The following is a 19,784-nucleotide window of genomic DNA, read 5'->3' on the forward strand; positions in this document are numbered from 1 at the left end:
TCCGGGTATTCCACATTTTGCGGAGGTCGGGCATTGGGCAACCAGATGAAGGACAGACCAGATAAGGAATTAACGGCGGTCAAGGTGGGCAGTATCACACTTCCTTTCGTCCTTCTCTGTGTTCGTATACCTTAACCCGATGAGATATACTGCTTTTCCACTTCCTTGAACAGCCGAGTCCGAGTCCACATCTGAGAGTAACAAGTCGACCCACGATGATGTCTTGCTTTTATACTCTTATCTGATATGTGAGTAGCCCTATTGAATATCCGGGAAGTAGATCTGTATGTCACAGCAGTCAGCACCGTACGCTGGAGGCGATTGATGGTATACTGATGCCAGATCGAGATGATCTGAGTCGGCTTGGTCATTGCAGCTTATAGCTCAAGGCTGTATGAAGGGATAGCCGTGTGATACCCTATGATTCTGACTGTCACGGTGAGCATTAACAAAATCACGTGTTTCCCCTCAAGCCTACAATCACGTATCTGTGACTGTATCTGTATCTGCTGTGTGCGGGGTCGTGAGCTTGTAATTATGCTCAATGATACCGATACCCAAAATGCATATGCCTGTCTTGAATCAACATTCTGTTATCGTTTTATGATATACTATATCTCTAACAACTCATTGACCCACATCAAGCGCGAGAAAGAAATATACAACCACCTGAACCAGACCAATTGCGATTCATGAGCCATCATAGCTCTTATACCCGTAAGCCATTCTGAGGGATTAGAAATCACTATCACGCTCCTACTCCCGTCGTGTCTCCCACCGCTATGGCCCGCAGACCTCTTACTGTCATTCGTATCATCCGTTCCAGCATACCGATTGCTATTCAAGATATCTAAGACGGTCGAATGTACCTGTAGATATATGGGGTATAATGGTCCAGTGAATTTAGGTAATATCGCAGGTGATCTTAGGTGTAATACTTTGATACTGGACAAGCTATTCTGAGTCGATCTCGTAGATGAGGATAAGGCTTCGGATATGGCGATGTGGTTCGGATGATTGGATATGCCCCTTTCGTCGAAGGTGATCACCTGAACAGCAGCCATGTTAGCTCTCAGGCGTCAAGCTTGTGCCAGTCTAGCTCAAGGACGTGATAAGGATACTTGAGATTTCTCAGGACGTACTACATCGGCTGGGCTGGTTGAAAGATGTTTCTCGACGATGCTTAGTATAAGAGCTGGATCCCATTCAGCAGTCATCGAATCTTGCAGGTCCCTGTTCATCCGCACATGAATCAGGTCGTCAGCTACTTCCATGCGGTCCTCATGCATATGGCAGCTAAGAAATTGGACTTACGGATGATCGATAATCCCAATTCTCTTCCGCTCGACTCCGAGGACTTCATAGCTCTTATACAGCTCGTCAGTGCGCATCGCGCCTAATCCGGAGGAATTTCCTGTGTATAGTATGATGAGCTGTCGACGCTTGCAGGTAAATTGCAATTAAGAGTCAGGCAGCTTACCTGTAGACAAGCATAATCCGCTCACTTCCCATCCGGCTTTGTTTAGAGACCAGATCGTAGGTGAGAAAAACATGACTTCGTCATCTGGATGAGCGGTGACTATGAGCGCCTTCGGGGTATCGGACAGCGCGTTGCTCTCTGCAAGCGGGAATGATTCAAATGGATTTGAGTGTTGCGAGAGACTTGATAGGGGATTGTAAGGTGATAGTAGTGCGAAGAGGGGCGCGAGGACAGCGAGTAGGAGAAGAGGGGTGAATGGTCGAGAAGGTGATAAAGAGGCTGGTTCAGGCGGGGTACGACGCTGAGCGAGGGCCATATTGACAAATGCTCTGGTCTATCTGGGGTCTGATGATTGACCACTGAGCTTTGACGATGGATTGTTTCGCATCATTCCTCCCATGCGTATACGTCAACTTTCAAGCTTTCAATACGGCTTTGCTGGTTGCTGAATTCACTGGAACGGGGCAGGAAAGTGGAGGGAGAAAAGCCATGACGTGGAAGATAGCCTGGAAAAGTGTTCGAAGAATATTCGCCACCCAATCCAATCAACCTTAAGGCACTTACGACATGCCCACGAATTGTCAACATTCTTCACGCTTCATTCTTCGTTCTTCACCATTCACAACCTCAATTAACTCCACCAGACCGGTGTCCTGCTAACCTCAAATTTCCGAACTGAACACTGAATACCATGGCTTCCGCTGCTATACCTCAAAATCAACCCAACATACCTGCTCAAACAATGTAAGCTAATCCATGCACGACGTGCATCGCCCATCAGCTTACTTTTCTCCCTTTGTTCGTTCAGACCACAACCTTGGGGAGCAGCCGCCATCGATGCAGCATCTCATGGAGCGATAGCATTCTGTCAGATCTATTACGAGGCTTATGATGAGCCAACACGGCGAGACTCTGTGCGTACTGGCCGGCTTCATGAGACTTGCCTATTCACCATTTCACCACTAATAACTATCCTTGACTCCCCACTCCGACTCGCTGATTAGCTATACAATGGACGTTTCCCAGGCTAACGCCAGTAATTGTATACGCAGGAAATACCACTCATGTACCTCCCAAATTCGAAGATCATCTGGAATGGAAATACCGTACCTTCAGATCGAGGGGCATTATCGGAATTCTTGAAAGGAATACCGCTTAGTAGACATGATTTGCAGACTTTGGATTGTCATCCTGTATCAGGTGAGTCACCTCTCCCATAGCGTTATCCCAGCCTGTTCTGTTCCTCCGTGACCACTCTATATCAGCATGATCTCCGGAATCCGGCTGATAATCTATCGATTTATACGATCAGCCGAACCAAATACACCTCCATCATTGATAATCAACGTGACAGGATCAGTACTTCACGGGCCAACGGTATTGGCTCCACCATCTTCAGCACCGGATAGTAGGAATACGTCGAATGGGAAAGATGCAGCACGGGATATGCCTAGGAAATTCCATGAGATGTTTATGTTGAAAGCTGTAGAGCAGGGCGAGGGGATGCAGCCGAAGGTGAGTTGCTTTCCTGCTCAATGATCTCACATGCTTGGATGTTGCTAATTGCGTCGCCGTGATAGTACGCTATACATAGCTCGAATTTCAGATTTATTGGTTGATCGCCTCACGTACAATCCGAATCAATTTTTAAGATGCTATCAGACCAAAATCTATACAGTGGACGCCGCAATTCAACCCATGCAATCAAAAGAGCATCACATATCCAGATCACTCACAATGTACCATAATTTGTATCAAATACTAAATCATGCACACATCGAACGGATAGATGAGAAGACTATCATTGCATACATGCGGCGAGAGAATAGCTTGCACATGCAACCATTTTCGTTCTTGCTGTCTGCGTCACGCCAAGTAAAGCATAGTTTTTGACCTGATTTGGACGTCCTCAAAGTAACGGTAAGTTCGAAAGGGAGGTTTGAGCCTTTTCTCGATGAGTTACTGTGGTCGAGATCCCCTTCAGGATGATCCAGTCGTCCTGCAACGAGTCTGAGAAATGCTGCCCCGTGTCGGACATGATAGCATCATCCTAACGAGAGAAGAGAAGCAGCGATTCCAACCGTGATGGAAGTCGTGATGTTCAAGGCACCGTCCTTGCGGTCGCTCCAGATGGAGCAAGTAGCAGCGATTGCTTCGATCTACTTCATTTCGTTGATTGTCCCCCTTTTCGATCAAAATCAACGATCGCTGTACTTTAGCCATTCTACGATTGCACAGAAGCTCACTTGTGAACAATAGCTGTTTGCGGATTACAAGCTTCTTTGTAAGACTTGCTTCTCTGCTATGTGGGGAATCCAGCAACAAGTCGTCAGCGGCGAGGCAAAGGACACCTCCTTTCTTGATCGAGCAGCTTGTGATCCCACTTGCAAAATTGTGCAGGAGCTGGTTTTTGATCGGTCAGAAGCTACCTCGTACGGTCACCAGGTAGCATATTAATTCTACGCGCTGAAAGGTCGTGTCGGTCTAAATGTCCAGATTCAGATGACCTCTTTCGTTCGCTGTCTTCTGCAAGAAGAGCAAGCAGGTATATATAAGCATGCTCTGGAGATTTACTACACGATTCATTCTTTCCTTCCTTCCAAGCTGCTCTGATTTGATATCGTAGTAGTAGCAAATAGATTCAGTAACTGAACGACTGGACAGTCAAATCATATTGCGGTCAACCCTTCCAGCTCGTTTTGCCACTGCATCTCAATATGAGCGGTAACGATTCCGATTCGAGGTGAGCCGTCTTGCCTGCCCTGACGACACCCCTACTGGGTACGGTTGTTCATGTCCGTCTCTTACGGTAGTTCATGCGACTCATCTTGCGAGTCCGACTGTGTAGTATGCGAAGACCACATCAAGAAAGACGGATGGCATCAGACGAGGGACGGGTATTGTAAAGCCTGTCAGTATCCTGTCTTGTCACTGCGCTTGCGCAATAAAGTTGGGAATTGCTGAAAGTTGAGGTTATCGCTGAACTAGGTGGAGCTATCGCTGATAAGCGACAGATCAGGGACGACAAAGAGACAGAATATGAGGAGAAGTGTCAAGCTTGGGAGGATCAACTCGATTTGACAGTACTTCCACCTCAGACTGATGTAGACACAGAGGAGAAAGCCGAAGTACTCACTCAAGCCTACAAAAATCTCATTGAGGCGAAAAGAGATCTGAAACAGGCTAAAACGGACAAAGGTCTTGATGATACCGAGGATACAGACCAAGAGGATGATCGCAGTTACCAGCATCCGCATTGCGATCAGTGAGTCAATCTGGCTTCTCATTCGTCTGGTCATCTTGAGTATACTGATTTCCCCTTCTCAGGATTTTCTATTGATTATCCGCTGTTGAACTGGTCAGCGATAAGGGATTCGGTCTTTGCCATGAGCCACGAGTGCATTATGATCTACTCACCGTGTATTTGAGTATGACAGATGTATGTACTGTATTTCGACTTGCATGTTTCATGGTATATGTCTCTTTCGACCTCTCAATAGCCCTTCGATTTTCACTCCCTGAAATCCTTCGCTCGCATGCGTGTCAATTTTGCGGCAATAGTCTCTCTTTTCTTCTGAGTGCGCTCCAAAGCCGACATAGCCCACCAATGGCGTCTTTTGGCATCTTCTTCCTCCCATTCCTTATGAGAGAGCTGCTTTTGCATGTCCAGATCCCATTTGAGCTCCTTGAGGATACCCTGTAAGCCCTGATCGTTCTTGTACCTGTCAACCATGTATATCGTCCATGCCTTGGAAGTATACAGGGGAGGCCGCAGCGAATCTGGTTTCGTCTCTTCGAAAGCGTCCATCAACGCCCAAGGATAACATAGCATCTTGTACCAGCCTTGAAATCTGCCGATAGTGCTGAGCATTTGATATTTCTTGCCCCTCCTCACGCATTCCGCAAGATCGGGACGACTCGACTTCTTGTAATACTCGATAAGCATATGCTCTCGGACGGTGTATACCTCTTGATCTTCGTAATTGACGTAAGTGAGATAACAGAATATAGGGGAGGAGAACGCTTCGGCCTTGGTCGTGACATATGCCCTGAAATCGATTCGAGTTGAATCAGCCGCAGACTAGTAATTACAGTTGATCATCTGGGCAAGAGTGATGAGAAGAGTAGTGCCAAATAAGAGGTGCAACTCACATCTCCCAATCAAAAATAGCCGTGATTCTCCCTTCCTCAGTCCCCTTCAGGATATCTCCTTTATCGTCTGCGTGCCGCACATACACTTCTGATACCTCCTCCGAAAGCTCTGCGCACGTTTCCACCAATTCTCGAAGCGTGAGATGCCATAGGTAAGCATTCAAACAGTGATTCTGGTCTGTTTCGCGAGTCAAGTTCGACAGAGCAATATCGATTTGAGCGAGATATCGTTCCTTGTTGGGTTTGAAGGGTCCAGGATATCGAGGAGGATCAACATAATTCAGGCCCCACAAGCTGGCTAATGGCCCAACTTGCGTTTTCATGTCGGGTTCGGCGGAAGCGGAAGGAAAGAGACAGCCGATCTCGGTGAAGAGCAAAGGATGATTGGACATCTCGATCTGGTGTTTTGCGTAATCCTCAATGATCTTTCTGTCTTGCTCATTTGCATCCCAACAATTTTTCGGCATGAGGTTCGGCATGGACAGCGATGCACCTTCCATGTATTCGCAAAAGAAATAACAGATTGACAGGTGGTCTACTCAATGTTCATATCAGCTTTATGACGATAGCACCAGTGCGGCAAAGATGCTCACCAGAAGAACCGTGGTTGTTCGCCTCATCCCTGAAAAGATGATGTTCAGGCATCCAAGCTCCAGGAACAGGCAGACCGAAGGACTTCACCACCTGCAAAGTGCACACTTCGCTTCTAGCCGTGGTATCCAGGATGGCCAGTGGAGGAATACCGTTATCCGCTTGTCTGATTCTGATCAACCATTTTATGCCGTCATCGAAGACCATCGGAAAGTGGACGTTGATCCCCCCGAACATCTTGTCGTTTTCGACAAGCGTGTGCGAATTGCCGGGTAGGTGGAGAGAGCAGTGATGACCCGGTCGAAGGGATTCGGCGGATCTGACGATGAACGAACGGTGCAGCTCAAGTTTATCTAGCAATTTCGCGTACTATCGAGCGCAGTCCACCTCATCAGCAATGCTTTGTGAGAATGTCGAGAATGCAAATCACCTGGCGGAGATGGATCTGCTTGTCTCGCTCTTTCTTTTCTTTGGTATTAGACGGTTTATTCTGCTCACAAGCTCGGTATCAGCTCACAGTTCTGTGAATATTGACTGTCATGTGCTCACAGAAAGATCAGACAACAGACAGTCATGATGCGCTTCGGTGTTGTGTTCCGCGCAACGAGCTTCTTTGCAAATTCGACATGCGGTATCTCGACCAGTGATGATGACGGTCTCGCAAGACGGATAAAAGCATTTGACTTTCGAGTAGAATGTCATTTTCGTGAAGAAGTTGGTGCGAGATTGTTACATAAAATCGAGAAAACAATACAAATTAAAAGCATGAAAGCAATGTTGAGTCTGTTTATAACTTAATTTTGATGTACGCATGGATCACCGTGTTTGTCACCATCAAAAAGACGTTGTTGCGCGCTCGGCCCCACGGTCACTCGCCGAAAGGAGGTCCTTTGATACTTTGAGAGCTTATATGTAAATCAAGCATGCTGTTAGTCATGTTGTCCAAAGCCTTACCTACTATGATACCGAGCAGTTTCGTTTGCGCAAAATACCGAACAGCTAATCGCTGCTCACTGCGAGCTTCCAACATACGTTGCATGATGAAACCGGTACAGAAAAGATTCCAAGGCCGTCTTGTTGTATCTAGGCAAGTGGATCCTTACAATTCAATTCAACTTTGAACAAATCGCGATCGCCCTCGCCGTCCTCTGAACAACTTTCCGATCCAACCCCAGATGTCGCCTCAGAATCATCATCTGAATCCTCCTCCGATCCCTCTGAGCTCGTCTCATCAGCCAACAACCTTTCCCGGGTTTTCAGCTCTTTACGCTGCTCAAATGTCATACCCCAGAAAGCTTGATGCTCAGCTTCTCGCTCCTCCTTACCATCTTGGGCCTTTTCATCTTCCACCTCACGGTCCCATTGAGCTATAGCTACAACTTCCGCCAGCTTCGAGTCGCTAGAATATCTTTGCATCAGATAGACACGCCATTCGTGTCCAATTCGGAATGGCGGAAGAAAATCGGGAGGAAGTGTCTTTTCGAAGACCTCGATTATCTCCATCTGAGCCACTGGATCGAGTTCGTAATCGCGGTAGACCCCAATGTCGAGTAGCCTCTGATACATCTTTCCGTTCCTGACGTGGTGCGCTAAATTCGGGTGCCCAAGTCTCTCGTAGCTTTCGGCGAGTACTTTCTCGGCAGCGGTCAACTCGCTCTTGCTGTCGGCTAAGCTGTAGAGCCACGATGGAGCGGCGAATGCTTCGGCCTCAGTGGTGACATATGCGCTACGGTATAAAGAAGGAGCGTCAGCACAGATGATCGCCTTACGTTTACACCGATGGCGAGATGAACTGGACTCACCATTCCCAGTCAATCACGCCGACTAGCTTACCCTCATCGTCTACCATCAGATGGTCGCCCTTGTCATCCCAATGCTTAATATAGCCTGTGTCGATAGGCTCGGACCAATAAGGTACAGAGTCAACCAGCTCTCTCAATTGCAGATGCCAGAGATAGGTGTCCAGGGTATCTGTGGTGCCTAGAAGGCGATCCGCAATGTGTCCAAGACAGATATCGATCTGAGTGAGATACCGCTCCTTCAGGGTCCTGAAAGGGCCTCCGGAGTACGGTGGCTCGATGTCGTGAAGCCAATTAGAGGTGACCATTGGTCCGATTACAGGTGTTACCTGTTGATCTTGGTCGGGATATGTCAACGAGCCAATTTGAGTGGTGGCGACAGGTATCTGGTGGAGCTGAATCTGGAATCTTGCAAAGTCTTCTATAAGAGCTTTATCTTTTTCGCCTGGATTGGTCAAGGAATCTTTACCGAACTCAGGCCACCGGTTCGGTTTTCCTTGGAGGGATTCGCAGAAGAGGTATTCAACATGCTTGGCCAGAGCTGTGATATGTCAGCGGATATAGATAGGAAGATACTAACGCAGTACTCACGGTGATCAGGTGTTATTACTGGAACAAGCCACGCGGACTCGTCCATCCAAGCTTTAGGAACGGCAAGATCGTGCGAGTGCAGGTATCGAAGAGTGGCAACCTCGCTCCGAGTGACGGCCTGCTCGAAATCGATAGGAGAAAGACCTGCCGGATTTTGTCGAACGCGGACGAGCCATTTGATACCGTCGTCGAATACCAAGGGGAAGTGGTAATTCACGCCACCATTCATAGTGTCATCAACCATGGATTCTGCGTCTGACGGCAGAAGCATCTCGCATCGATGACCAGGGCGAAAAGATTCTGCGGACGACACAATCGCCAGTCTGTGCGATCGTACACGATCAAGAAGAGCACCAAACTATACGAATATCGTCATCAGGTTCGAGCATCCCGCACTTGGTCGCAGAGTTACTTACTATTGATTTCTTATTCTCTCGCATCGCATCTAGCGCTGCTTGGGTCTAAGGAGTCCGATCAGAAATTAGCTTGCGCCAGATCCTGCCTTCTGTCGAGCACTCACGTAGGTCGAGATGACACCACAACGATGTGCCGGTAACTGATTATGCTGGGAGCAGAACACCTTTCGACAGAAGCCGCAATAGGAGTCACGGCTAGACACCAAGGTGTTCTGACAATCTGCGGCGAAACAGGTTGAGTGGAAGGGGAATGACATATTGAGGGACTTATGCTGTAATATAGTGAAGTATTGGGCAGGCTAAAGCAGAGAGTTGACAAAAGACAAAGACTTGACAGCGGCAAAGATCGCGGTCTTATATACCATTTGAACGGACACAGACCCACGTTTGTGCTGTCAAAATTAGGTTGTAGAAAAGGTTCAAGTGTGTGCTTTGCTTGTAGAAAAGGTTCAAGTATGTCCCTCACACGTATGTACGTAGGATCTCGCGGAGACTTCGGCAAGCCAGCTGTACGATATGACGAACGCGAATTGAACCTAGATTTCGCGTGCATATACACAAAAGCTCCAGTCGTCATCCCGATGTCGCAGGCCATGGTCGTACGCACGCGCGACTTCTGATGTGGCTAACGTGCATGACGGATCTTTTTGTTTGCTCGTTTCCACAACGAACTTTAAAGTGCACGGGTGATACACGGCCATGACACACGGCCATGACTCAGTGCGTAGAAAGTGCGTCGTTGACCGCACTTCTATACAATGAGTCAGGAAGTGATGGAAGGTTGGCACGGTCAGTCTCAGGGCATCTACATGTACGTCGGGTTCAGCAAGACGCTTACGATGGCAGCTATGCGAAAGATCACCGCTGTTCAGATGATGCACTCGCTGGGCGACGCAGCATTTGCATAGTCTAGTCGCACTTCACTTGTACTCCAGTCAACGTGCGTGGCCGCAACCTAAAGTCTCTCGTTGAACGTCTGTTCCGATGTCGAGCCAGTGCGAATGTCATCCTCGCAAGATATATAAGCAGCCATCAAACGGCAGCTAGATACAGTCGTTCTCCAATGCATCATCTCATCACTCACAACTCAGAAAGATTTTCATCTATCAAAGCCAAAGCAAATCACACCGTAAAATTTACACAAAGCGGCAAATACTACCACAACCACAACCACAACCACAACCACAACCACTCTACGCTTACCGCACATGTCCGAATCCCTAATCAGTAAGTATACCTGATCATGTCGTGCGTTACTTCTGTCTGATTATCATCATTGTCACCTTATAACCGGGCTGACTTCTTCGCTTGACGTGATGCAGGTACTGCAATTCTTGCAACAAGGACTTTCAACCCAAGATGTCAACTCAATACATCGGCTGGTGTACCAAATGTAAGTAAAGAGAGATCGTGACTTGCTTTCTGAGCAGGATGACACTCAGCCTCAAAGAGAAATTGCAGCTGACAGTCAATGTCTTTACGGACATCACAGGCGCGTTTAGTGCCGCTGAAAAGGCAAAGAAAGCGGCGACCAAACAAATGAAAGCCAGCAACAAAATCTACGCCCAGGCATCTAAAGCCTTCGCGGCCAACTCAACTCTCTCCCATCAGCGCTCCATGGCAGCTGCCGGCTGTGAACAGGCAGAGGCGACATTGGCTCATGCCAAATCCGTCTATGAGAAAGCGAAGAAGGAAAAATAGGCTAAGATGGTCATGTAATCATATCGCTAGAAAAATGACTGAAAGGCTTAAAAGAGCTTGTAGCTATTCACATGCGTATAATGGTAATGCATGAACGAATTGGTGTCAGCACATGATAATTACAAAAGACTGCATTCATGCCCCGTTCAATTCGCGAAGTGTTTCGCATTCGCTTTTTGCTTGGTCTTCGCAGCTTGCCACGCGGCTCGTCTCCGCTCTCGTGCACTCTCACTATCATCTTTGGCCTTCGCGTCTCCTTTCGTCATCTCCGCCAAGAACAGAGCCCTTTCTTCCTGGTACTTTCTATGCCACGCTGCTTCTGCCTCGTCAATCACTGCTTTTTCTTTGGCTTGGTCCCATCCTTCTCTCTGCATTAGTCCAGGGAGGTACGTATCTCCCTCTTCATATCGATTGATCAAGTACACTCGCAATTCCTTAGCTGGTCGCAGAGGCGGCTCCAATCCTGGTGGTTTGTACTTCTTAAACGCATCCAGGATGCCTCGATGCCTCGGTCCCGTATCATTAAAATTTCCAATATGGCTAAGCCGCTGATATATTTTGCCATTCCTCACGCAATCCGCTAGATCTTTTCTCTCTAAAGCCTCGTACGCTTCCACCAGGATTTCCTCTGCTGGACTGAGCTGATTGTTGCCGACGAAGTACTTGATATTCCAAAAACAGAAAACTGGACCTGTGAAAGCTTCTGCTTTCGTCGTGACGTATGCCTTATACACCTCATATGTCAAATGAGCTTGTCAATACCTTTCTGCCCACATTTTGGAGTCTATTGATGATGTGGCTTGGGAGCGATGAGCTGGAATCAGAATTGCACTTACCACTCCCAATCGATAACACCTGTGAAATCGTTTTTATCATTCCCCATGAATTGATCTCCCTTGTCATCCGCATGTTCGATGTATACCTCGCTCGGCTGTTCTGCCAATAGAGAACATTGTTGGACCAACTCTCTGAGCAGAAGATGATAGAGGTATCCATCGAGAGGGGCGTTCTGACACAAATGACCTGCAGCGATGTGACCCAGGGCTAGGTCGATCTGAGCTAGATATCGTTCCTGATTATTGGAGAATGGTCCGGGAAGATTAGGTGGATCGAGTGAGTTGAGACATTGATGATTAGCCAACGGTCCTACGGCAATTTGACCTCCAGAAGCGAAGGTAGGGCATCCGATTTGGGTGGCTGCGATGGGATTTTCGGAGATCTGGACCTGAAATTTAGCATATTGGTGAATGATACGGCGAATCCTCTCTCCCGGACTCCATAAAGCGTCTTCTCCCCTTTTAGGGAGTACCAATGTCGAACCAGGAATGAACTCGTAAAAGAAATAGTGGATGTCAGAGTCTGCGTGTAGACGTCAGTGAATGTGGATGGTCGGATCAAACAAGTCCTTGACTCACTTGCACTTTCATTATTGCCGTCTCCAGCGGGCCACGCATCAGGAACGAGCAATCCCTGCCTTTTGAGTAGCCGAAGAACACCAATCTCACTTTGTATAACGTATTTCTGGATATCTTGGTTCGGGCGACCGTTGTGAGACTGTCGTACTCTGAGAAGCCACTTCATCCCGTCGTCCCATACAATGGGGAAATGTATGTTTATACCGTTGTACATCGTTTTATTGTCCAACATGATCTGCGGGCTTGCGGGTAGTTCAAGAGTGCAATGGTTGCCCGGTCGAAATGATTCAGCTTCTGCGATGATGGATCTCTTTTCGGCCAAGAGCTTGTTGAGGAGATGTCCAAACTGAGCTAAGGTAAGCTTGCGGCTTTCCTGACTAGGTGGACACTTTTGCACTCACTCGAGACAGCCTACTCTGTTTGCGCCTCTCCTTTAATACCGGATCGTCTCGCGCGGCGGACCTCTGTACAGGATGCAATCAGATAGGTCGCGGCCATGGTTTATCAAGAATGTATGACACAGCACTCACAATATCGTCAACAGTACCACAAGGATGATTCGGCCTCCTCATATGTTCGTGACATCGGACTTCATCACACACCCAGCAGACCGTTGTCGGCGAAGTGACAACGATCTCACTACAGGTGTTTTCTGCACACTGTCTTGGGAGCAAGTAGGTCATGGTAACTTGCACTCTTCGCGATAAGAGCGAACACATGCACCCAGATAGAACATGGTCGATGAAATGATGAAATAGTATCATTTGATGGGAAGAAGTGATGTATGCACAGAATCGGAAATTATTGAGGTTATTGCGTGTACGTGTGTACTGTTCCCTCAAACGAAGGGCGCTGCAAGTACAGTAGTAGCTGAACCTATGTGGCACTTGTGGCACCTTTCAGGTGCAGGTGAACCCAGGGGTATACGAGCACTGCATGACCGACCTTCAATCGAGGTCTTCGATTCCCGTCGCTTGGAAGCTTTACCTTTAAGCGATGATTATTGGCAATTTCCATCTGCGCTATTCACAAGGTGTTCCTACTCTTAGTCCAATACTCAATCATCTGAAGAAGGCCAAGATTAAGTCGTACAAATAACCATCGAGGTCTCATCTATCGCTGAGGCGCAGCTACAAGGAATGGTGTCCGCTTGGACGTATTGTCGGAGTGACAAAGATCCAAGACACCGAAGCTACATACTGTACATTTCATGCGCCACTTACACATTAAGACAGTACGCAAGTATCTCTCGTATTCGCGTCGTACGTACTCCTTTGACACCTAATAACCTAGAAACGATACAACCATACGCGGTTTTATCGAACTTGCATCTTCATAGACATGAATGAAAGCGAAAGCGTCTTTCTTACCCTTTCTGCTTTCCATACAACGACGACAGCGGTACATACTGTCAGCATGCCATCCTTCAGCAAAGGATCAATGGGAGAGTACATCTCTCAAGGCGCACAGATGCGCACAGATAGGGAACGAATGTCAGGTGAGTGCACTACGCGCTGAGCCGATTCCACTGAAGTGAGGCACATTTCCAAACTGAGCTGATGTTCGTAACCAACGCTCGTAGGTGAAGAACGGTATACGTGACCTGGATGTGGACGAGGTCGAGTTGATTTTGAAGTTCAAATACCATGAATAGTAAGTCCCCGTGCGTTTCTGCAGGTACCTGTTGATGAATTGACACGGAGGTTTGGTGCTACTGAGGATTTTGATTCGCTTGGCAGCAAATGGAATATGCTCGATCTCACACTGAGCCTCGATGGTAATCTCCCTGATGCCTGTAACAAAGAGAGCCAGGCGCTTGCCACTACAACTCTGAAGAGGCGAGATCAAGGAAAGAAGCATTCTCCCTGCCTTCTCTCTTTCTTCTCTGTTTTTTTCTACTCGAACGGGTTTCACCCTGGTCATGTTTGTCAGATGACTGCTAGGATGGGTTGAGTGAATAGATTTACAGCTCGAACGTATGGCCTCTGAAGAGATCCAACATCTGTCAGAACGAGAGATTGCCAGATTGAAAAGACGTTCGGGACGCTATCTCGTACCTGAGCCTGCATTCAAATATCATTGTATCGCTCCTTCAGCTTCCGCATCTGTTCGTGCCGATTTATCGGAACAATCAATAGCTGTGGTGCAAGCAGATGTGTCGGAGGGACGAGAGACGCCACGAGAAGATGAGACAAAGCCCAGATCTAGAATGGTAATGGAGCCTATGACACGTTTGGCGACTGAAAGCGCTCTGAGCACATTCGCAACTCGATATTTCTTCCGTCTTACCAAGTACTTCTCTCGGAAGGAAGAACGGCAGCGAAGGCGAGAGGGACGAGCCGTTGTTGACGCACAAGCTGAACAGGCTGAACTCGCCAATGAACCTAAGATCGGGCCTGAGTCACGGATCCGACCCGAATCTGAACGTAGAACTAGAAGTAGAAGGAGAAGCGGGGAGAGGGAGCGAAGCACGAACGCGCAACTCCGGCAGGGGCAGGGGCAGGGTGCAAAGATACAGAAGCTGCGGACGGGGTACACACGACAGTAGGTCAATTGCATACACTGTGACGTGGTCTTCCAATACAATTTAGTGTCAAAAGAGTTGGACTGACAGTCGGGAACAACTGATCAAGTGACACTGATATTACATTGGCATTCCCACAGATATCCCTCTGTCTAGGGATCTGAGAAATCGTATTTCCGGACGGTCTGTTCGCGCACTTATTGCATGGTCATCTTAGCGATTACGTACTGGGTATCTGATACTGGAGCTGCACCTGTTGGTTCTATGTTGATGCATGTGGTGATGCATGATTCTCGTCACGGATGGCAGATGGTCTTCAAAGATCATGGACAGCTCGTCCAGGTAGCACCTGCGTTCGCGCAATGCATGCACGAAGCTTAAAGCATAAGATCCAGTCAACCCTACGAGCAGTAGTCATAAATGATGCATTTGTGCGGGACGCGGAGACATTGTGGAAAGCCAGCTGATCGTCATTACGATTAATTCCTATTCATCACCCAGGGCCCATTTCTAGCCAATTAGGAAGTTTGTAGTTGGAATGTGGGGTATTGATCGGGGGGAATTAAAGTGAACCCTGTGTGGGTGAACATTACAAATAAACAATCCACTTTTAGACGTAAACAAACAACCTCGTTTTATTACTCATGAAATATCTGACCAACGTTTATCATATCATTCGACACATCATTGCTTATACATCTTGTTGCCTGAATCATCTCAATTAAGTTGACGTCAGGTGCATAAAGAGCTGCTTCCAGCGCAAGCCCATACATCGCTTCGCCACCCAACACTGCCGAAAGACTGACTATATTGAACCTCAACCCTCAACCCCATTCGGCTCGCCCTTTTACCTGACTCAGCGACATCCCACATACAACATTCTCCATAGATACCGGCCAGGGGTCTAGATATAATGGCCAATACTCGGCCGTACACCCGTGAAGAGCTCAAAGGGCTGAGAAGGGCAAATCTGCAGAACCTATTCAAGGTGAGTGACTTTCACTGGCATACTCATGGACAATTATTCTACATCATGCTCTCATTACGTCCAATCTTCTCAATCCCTCGCGGATTCTACGAAGCTCGCTCTTCCATAATCATGAACCAGTTCTCAAAATCCATGCAATTGTCGGTTCTCTCAAAGGCTCTTTGCTGTCCGCGAGACAGGTGCTCATTCCGCATTTTGTCTTAGATACACAATCTGAAAGGGGCGAACGGCACAAACTCCATTCTCATCGACTCGCTCGTCGAATACTTCGCTTCTCCCCAATACCTTTCTGCGCATCCTTCGAATAACAATGACAAAGACAAATCGGCCTCAGCTCCTTTATCTCGACCGCACAATACAGGTCGATTGGAAGCTAGGTATAAGAATGTGCCTTTGAGTAAGCCTGTCAAAGGGAGAACAGTTGCCGCACCGATCAGAAAACCAGTCGAAAGGCAGCTCAGCAGGAGTACTCAGACAGGTCCGAAGAAACCCGCACCCTTGCCTTCGGACGAAAGGATCATACCTACCACAACTTCAACGGAAGCAGTCGAGCAGATCCAAACTAGCCAACAGCCTACTTTAGTTTCTTCGATGAGTCAAAACTCGCTACCTACTCCTCCGGCGTCGTCGTCTTCACAATCACACCCAGTATCTTATTCACAGGTAGAAGCTCTCCTCTCGGCCAATGATGCAAGGTGGCAAGCCAAATTAGAAGCTCTGGAGAAGAACCTGAATGATCAGATGGAGAGACTGAGGATAGAGATGAATCAACTTGGGGATCAACAACAGTCCCAAGCTGGCCCCTCTAGACTTGCTGGGGCAAACCCATCTGAGGGAAGGACATGGTCACCGTGGCAAGGACAAGGTCGCGCCGCCTCTCAACCTTTATCTGGATCATCAAATACACACGCACATAGTAATAGCAAATCACCCTTTCCCATACTGGGCAAAAGGCGGAATCTGGATCAACGAATCGACGCGGCAGAATTGGAAGATCCGGAGAAAGAAGCTAAACGAGTACGGTTCAACGGGTCGAAGCCGGGAGATGATACTCCTCTGAACGAACATCCACCAACTATCTTCCCCTTTCCCACTTCTCACCAGCAACATCAACAGATCGAACCTCATACACCCTCACCTCAAAAGACATCAGCGTACGGTGCTGACTACTTTGCCAACCCGTCATTGACGCCCTTGCCCGCTCAGTCAAGCTTGATACCCCGTACGCCAAGTCCGTCGAGGCAGGGAGTTGTACCTGATAATAGTCAGACTCCAAGATTACCCAATGATTGGCAAGACCCCGTCTATCCCGACGCCGAAGCCGATGATTCTTCTTTATCCGCCATCTCAGATGCCGAGTCAGATACCAATATGAACTTTGATGATGCTCGGAAAACTCCTGTTGGGAGTATCTCGATGATTCCTCAATTTAGCACGACGCCCGAACCGCCTGCCGCTAGACCGATATCACCCACTATGGGCATGGGTATGGAGAGGAATGTCTCGGGATCTTCAGATAGGTTTGCTCCCGGGCGTCTACCTTCTACCGAACCTGAAGACCGTTTCGGTATGAGTTCGAATTTGAGACGAGATCAAACGGATGCGCCTCCTCTGAGCAGCGTGACGGATTTAGAAAGGATTGAAGAGACCGATGAACAATTCCAATCTCAAGGCCAATCTCATGGTCAAGGTCAATTGAGCTTCCCACCGATAAAACCGATCAGACTATCAGGACTCGGTACACCTTCCGCTTCCGCCTCAGGAACCAAAGGCTCGACGCAGAGAACACCCTCATTATTGGGTCCTCCAGCATTGATCTCTCGTACTTCTCGAGCGGGCAGTGAATTACCTAGACCTATGCCTAGGATCAGAGTGGGTTCCAGGGGATTATCGCCTCCTACTAGACCCAGATCCGCTAATGCGATACACGAAACTGCTACCGGAGGGTCCTCAATACCACCTACGACTACGACTACGACGATCGGGAATACGTTCGCGTTGAATTTACCTGAACCGGCAGAAGGGATGATCGAACGAGAGAGATTGAGGTCCGCTTCGGCGGATTATATGCATGTGGCTATGCATGGGCTGGAAGATGATTTGGATTTCGATGATTCGGCTGCGACCGCTGTCACGAGTGATATCAACAACAAAAATCACGATAGGTTCAAGGATAGTGATGTGATAATCGGATTACCTATTGTAGAAGAAGAGGGAGAAGCGAGGGTCACGGGTAGAAGTACGAGTGCAAGTACGAAAACCAATACCAATACGACAAGAATGGAAATGCCGACTCCGAGACATAGGACATTACTAGGCACGGAGAGATACAACGATAAGCGGTTTGGAGATATTCCGGTAGAATTTGAATTTGGGATGGCGCCTTGGGAGAGTCCGAGTGGACTGAGTCGATTACCGCCTACGCCTATGTAATGAGGGGTCAGATCGGGTCAGGTAATATGGTATGGGATGGTATGAGGTAAAGTGAGGCGATATGAGTTGAGGTGAGGTGAGGCGATATGAGTTGAGGTGACGTGAGGCAAGGTAAGGTGGATCTAATTTCACATTTTACAAAAGTGCCATATCTTGCGTCTGCGTAAAATATCCAAATAAATATATACATATACATTGATGCATTATCGTATGCGCATGTATATGCTCCCGAATCATTGGAACACGACTTATGATCGTAGATATGAGCACGATTGTGCGTAATAACTAACTCGACCTTGATGTTCATGATTGTCGTTGCTTTATTCTTTTCCAAACGGCTAAACCTGATGATGATTGACAGTTCTGCGCAGCGACAGTGCCAGCGGGGGCGATGCAATATGCGTTATGCAGTATTTGTTAAAGGGTAACGGTCATTCAATACATCAAATCATCTACTTGATACAAACGATACTTGGAAGAGCAGACGCGTAGATAGCTTAGAGCTTATTGAGATGCTAATTACAGGAAAGATTACTCGAGTCAGCATTTTGCCCTCAGGTTGACTTACTCAAGCCCAAGTCTGACGAGTAACAGACATAGATGTTATCCGAGGGCTGACTCACGCTTGTTGACTTCCATTTGAGCTTCACCTTTATCGTGCTGGACGTTCCCTGAGGCTTGTTGGGTCTTGTCGCCTGTGATAGCTCCTACGATCGAATCTTTTTTACCCTCGAGTCTGTCTCCGACGCTGCGTGGCAATTGAAACAGATTAGCTGGTTGAGCTATGTTGCATTTGAGAAGACACGATCATAGCCACGACCATGAGGCACTTGAAAGGTACGCGAACAAGGGCGACCAGGGTTAGTTGATGGGAAGGAAGGTAAATCATGAAAGTGATAATTTCGTACTCGAAACCCATGAGAGTGTCATATTCAGGGTCGTGTATGTCTGGAGAAACCACTATGTACTCACCCTTCGACGTATCCTTGAGCTTTGGCAGCTGTGATCTCAGCTTCACCTTGATCGTGCTGCTTCTGGCCTGCTGTGGTCCATGAGGAGGGCTCGGATGATCCGCCGACAGCTTGGTAGCCCGCTTCGATGGTGTTTCCAACGAGGACTTTGGCGGACCCTAAGAGGGAGTTGACCTGTTGTGTGCAAAGGTTGAAGTATCAGTCAACGTGCTTTCGCGACGTCTTGCAGTAGGGGAGTGATGGATATCGTTTGCGCATATAGGCTGTGCAACTTCTTTGCGGTACCACGACCACATGTCCCCAGAGAAATGGGAAGTGAGGATGAGATACAGACACTCACTTGACCGTTAGTCTTGGAAGGTTCGTTGGACATGTTGATCGTCAATTTAGCTGGTAGTTAATGATATAATACGGATGAGTTGTAATATTCAGGTGGCAATTGTGTTGAATTTGAAAAGGAAAGAAGAAAGAAGATGAATTGTTGTTCTCCTATATACCTTCACTTCTGTTTGTTTACGTGTCAAGTGTCACAAACGTTGATCTTTCTTTCGCCGTCACAGTCAAAGTGACATCAGCAATTACCCTATTACCCAATTCAATAAAGCAACACTGACGTCATGAAGATCACTTGCATCTATTGTGTCAAACTGCCACACTGCGGTGCTCTCCCGGTGTTATCGGTCATCGGCTTAACTGTTGTGAGCTCAACTCTCGTTATTGTGG

General features: G+C 47.7%; 10 protein-coding genes across 10 annotated transcripts; 4 read left to right on the forward strand and 6 right to left on the reverse strand.

Moving 5' to 3' along the window:
* Positions 1-611: 611 nt before the first annotated feature.
* I303_103183 (uncharacterized protein) lies at positions 612-1,796 on the reverse strand (the record flags this gene model as incomplete). The annotated part of the gene is made up of 4 exons (XM_018406530.1): positions 612-1,049; positions 1,143-1,233; positions 1,315-1,414; positions 1,481-1,796. 4 exons carry the CDS (start codon positions 1,794-1,796, stop codon positions 612-614), a joined length of 945 nt encoding a protein of 314 aa, XP_018265024.1.
* Positions 1,797-2,171: 375 nt separating this feature from the next.
* On the forward strand, positions 2,172-3,099 carry I303_103184 (uncharacterized protein; the record flags this gene model as incomplete). The annotated part of the gene is made up of 5 exons (XM_018406531.1): positions 2,172-2,224; positions 2,289-2,394; positions 2,533-2,680; positions 2,793-2,995; positions 3,061-3,099. 5 exons carry the CDS (start codon positions 2,172-2,174, stop codon positions 3,097-3,099), a joined length of 549 nt encoding a protein of 182 aa, XP_018265025.1.
* Positions 3,100-4,197: 1,098 nt separating this feature from the next.
* On the forward strand, positions 4,198-4,749 carry I303_103185 (uncharacterized protein; the record flags this gene model as incomplete). The annotated part of the gene is made up of 3 exons (XM_018406532.2): positions 4,198-4,223; positions 4,294-4,391; positions 4,469-4,749. 3 exons carry the CDS (start codon positions 4,198-4,200, stop codon positions 4,747-4,749), a joined length of 405 nt encoding a protein of 134 aa, XP_018265026.2.
* Positions 4,750-4,991: 242 nt separating this feature from the next.
* On the reverse strand, positions 4,992-6,925 carry I303_103186 (uncharacterized protein; the record flags this gene model as incomplete). Its single annotated transcript, XM_018406533.2, has 5 exons — positions 4,992-5,529; positions 5,633-6,167; positions 6,226-6,592; positions 6,654-6,713; positions 6,773-6,925. 5 exons carry the CDS (start codon positions 6,923-6,925, stop codon positions 4,992-4,994), a joined length of 1,653 nt encoding a protein of 550 aa, XP_018265027.2.
* Positions 6,926-7,306: 381 nt separating this feature from the next.
* On the reverse strand, positions 7,307-8,884 carry I303_103187 (uncharacterized protein; the record flags this gene model as incomplete). Its single annotated transcript, XM_018406534.1, has 3 exons — positions 7,307-7,949; positions 8,026-8,563; positions 8,614-8,884. 3 exons carry the CDS (start codon positions 8,882-8,884, stop codon positions 7,307-7,309), a joined length of 1,452 nt encoding a protein of 483 aa, XP_018265028.1.
* Positions 8,885-10,388: 1,504 nt separating this feature from the next.
* On the forward strand, positions 10,389-10,730 carry I303_103188 (uncharacterized protein; the record flags this gene model as incomplete). The annotated part of the gene is made up of 2 exons (XM_018406535.1): positions 10,389-10,422; positions 10,522-10,730. 2 exons carry the CDS (start codon positions 10,389-10,391, stop codon positions 10,728-10,730), a joined length of 243 nt encoding a protein of 80 aa, XP_018265029.1.
* A 146-nt stretch (positions 10,731-10,876) lies between these two features.
* On the reverse strand, positions 10,877-12,359 carry I303_103189 (uncharacterized protein; the record flags this gene model as incomplete). Its single annotated transcript, XM_065968711.1, has 3 exons — positions 10,877-11,366; positions 11,567-12,089; positions 12,146-12,359. The coding sequence occupies 3 exons, from the start codon at positions 12,357-12,359 to the stop codon at positions 10,877-10,879; spliced, it is 1,227 nt and encodes a 408-aa protein (XP_065824783.1).
* Positions 12,360-12,522: 163 nt separating this feature from the next.
* I303_103190 (uncharacterized protein) lies at positions 12,523-12,828 on the reverse strand (the record flags this gene model as incomplete). The annotated part of the gene is made up of 2 exons (XM_065968712.1): positions 12,523-12,609; positions 12,676-12,828. The coding sequence occupies 2 exons, from the start codon at positions 12,826-12,828 to the stop codon at positions 12,523-12,525; spliced, it is 240 nt and encodes a 79-aa protein (XP_065824784.1).
* Positions 12,829-15,582: 2,754 nt separating this feature from the next.
* Positions 15,583-18,090, forward strand: I303_103191 (uncharacterized protein; the record flags this gene model as incomplete). The annotated part of the gene is made up of 2 exons (XM_018406538.1): positions 15,583-15,657; positions 15,862-18,090. The coding sequence occupies 2 exons, from the start codon at positions 15,583-15,585 to the stop codon at positions 18,088-18,090; spliced, it is 2,304 nt and encodes a 767-aa protein (XP_018265032.1).
* A 603-nt stretch (positions 18,091-18,693) lies between these two features.
* I303_103192 (uncharacterized protein) lies at positions 18,694-19,434 on the reverse strand (the record flags this gene model as incomplete). Its single annotated transcript, XM_018406539.1, has 3 exons — positions 18,694-18,838; positions 19,063-19,235; positions 19,402-19,434. The coding sequence occupies 3 exons, from the start codon at positions 19,432-19,434 to the stop codon at positions 18,694-18,696; spliced, it is 351 nt and encodes a 116-aa protein (XP_018265033.1).
* Positions 19,435-19,784: the final 350 nt, after the last annotated feature.

Source organism: Kwoniella dejecticola, chromosome 3, assembly GCF_000512565.2.
Source record: "Kwoniella dejecticola CBS 10117 chromosome 3, complete sequence".
Classification (NCBI taxonomy): Eukaryota; Fungi; Basidiomycota; class Tremellomycetes; order Tremellales; family Cryptococcaceae; genus Kwoniella; species Kwoniella dejecticola.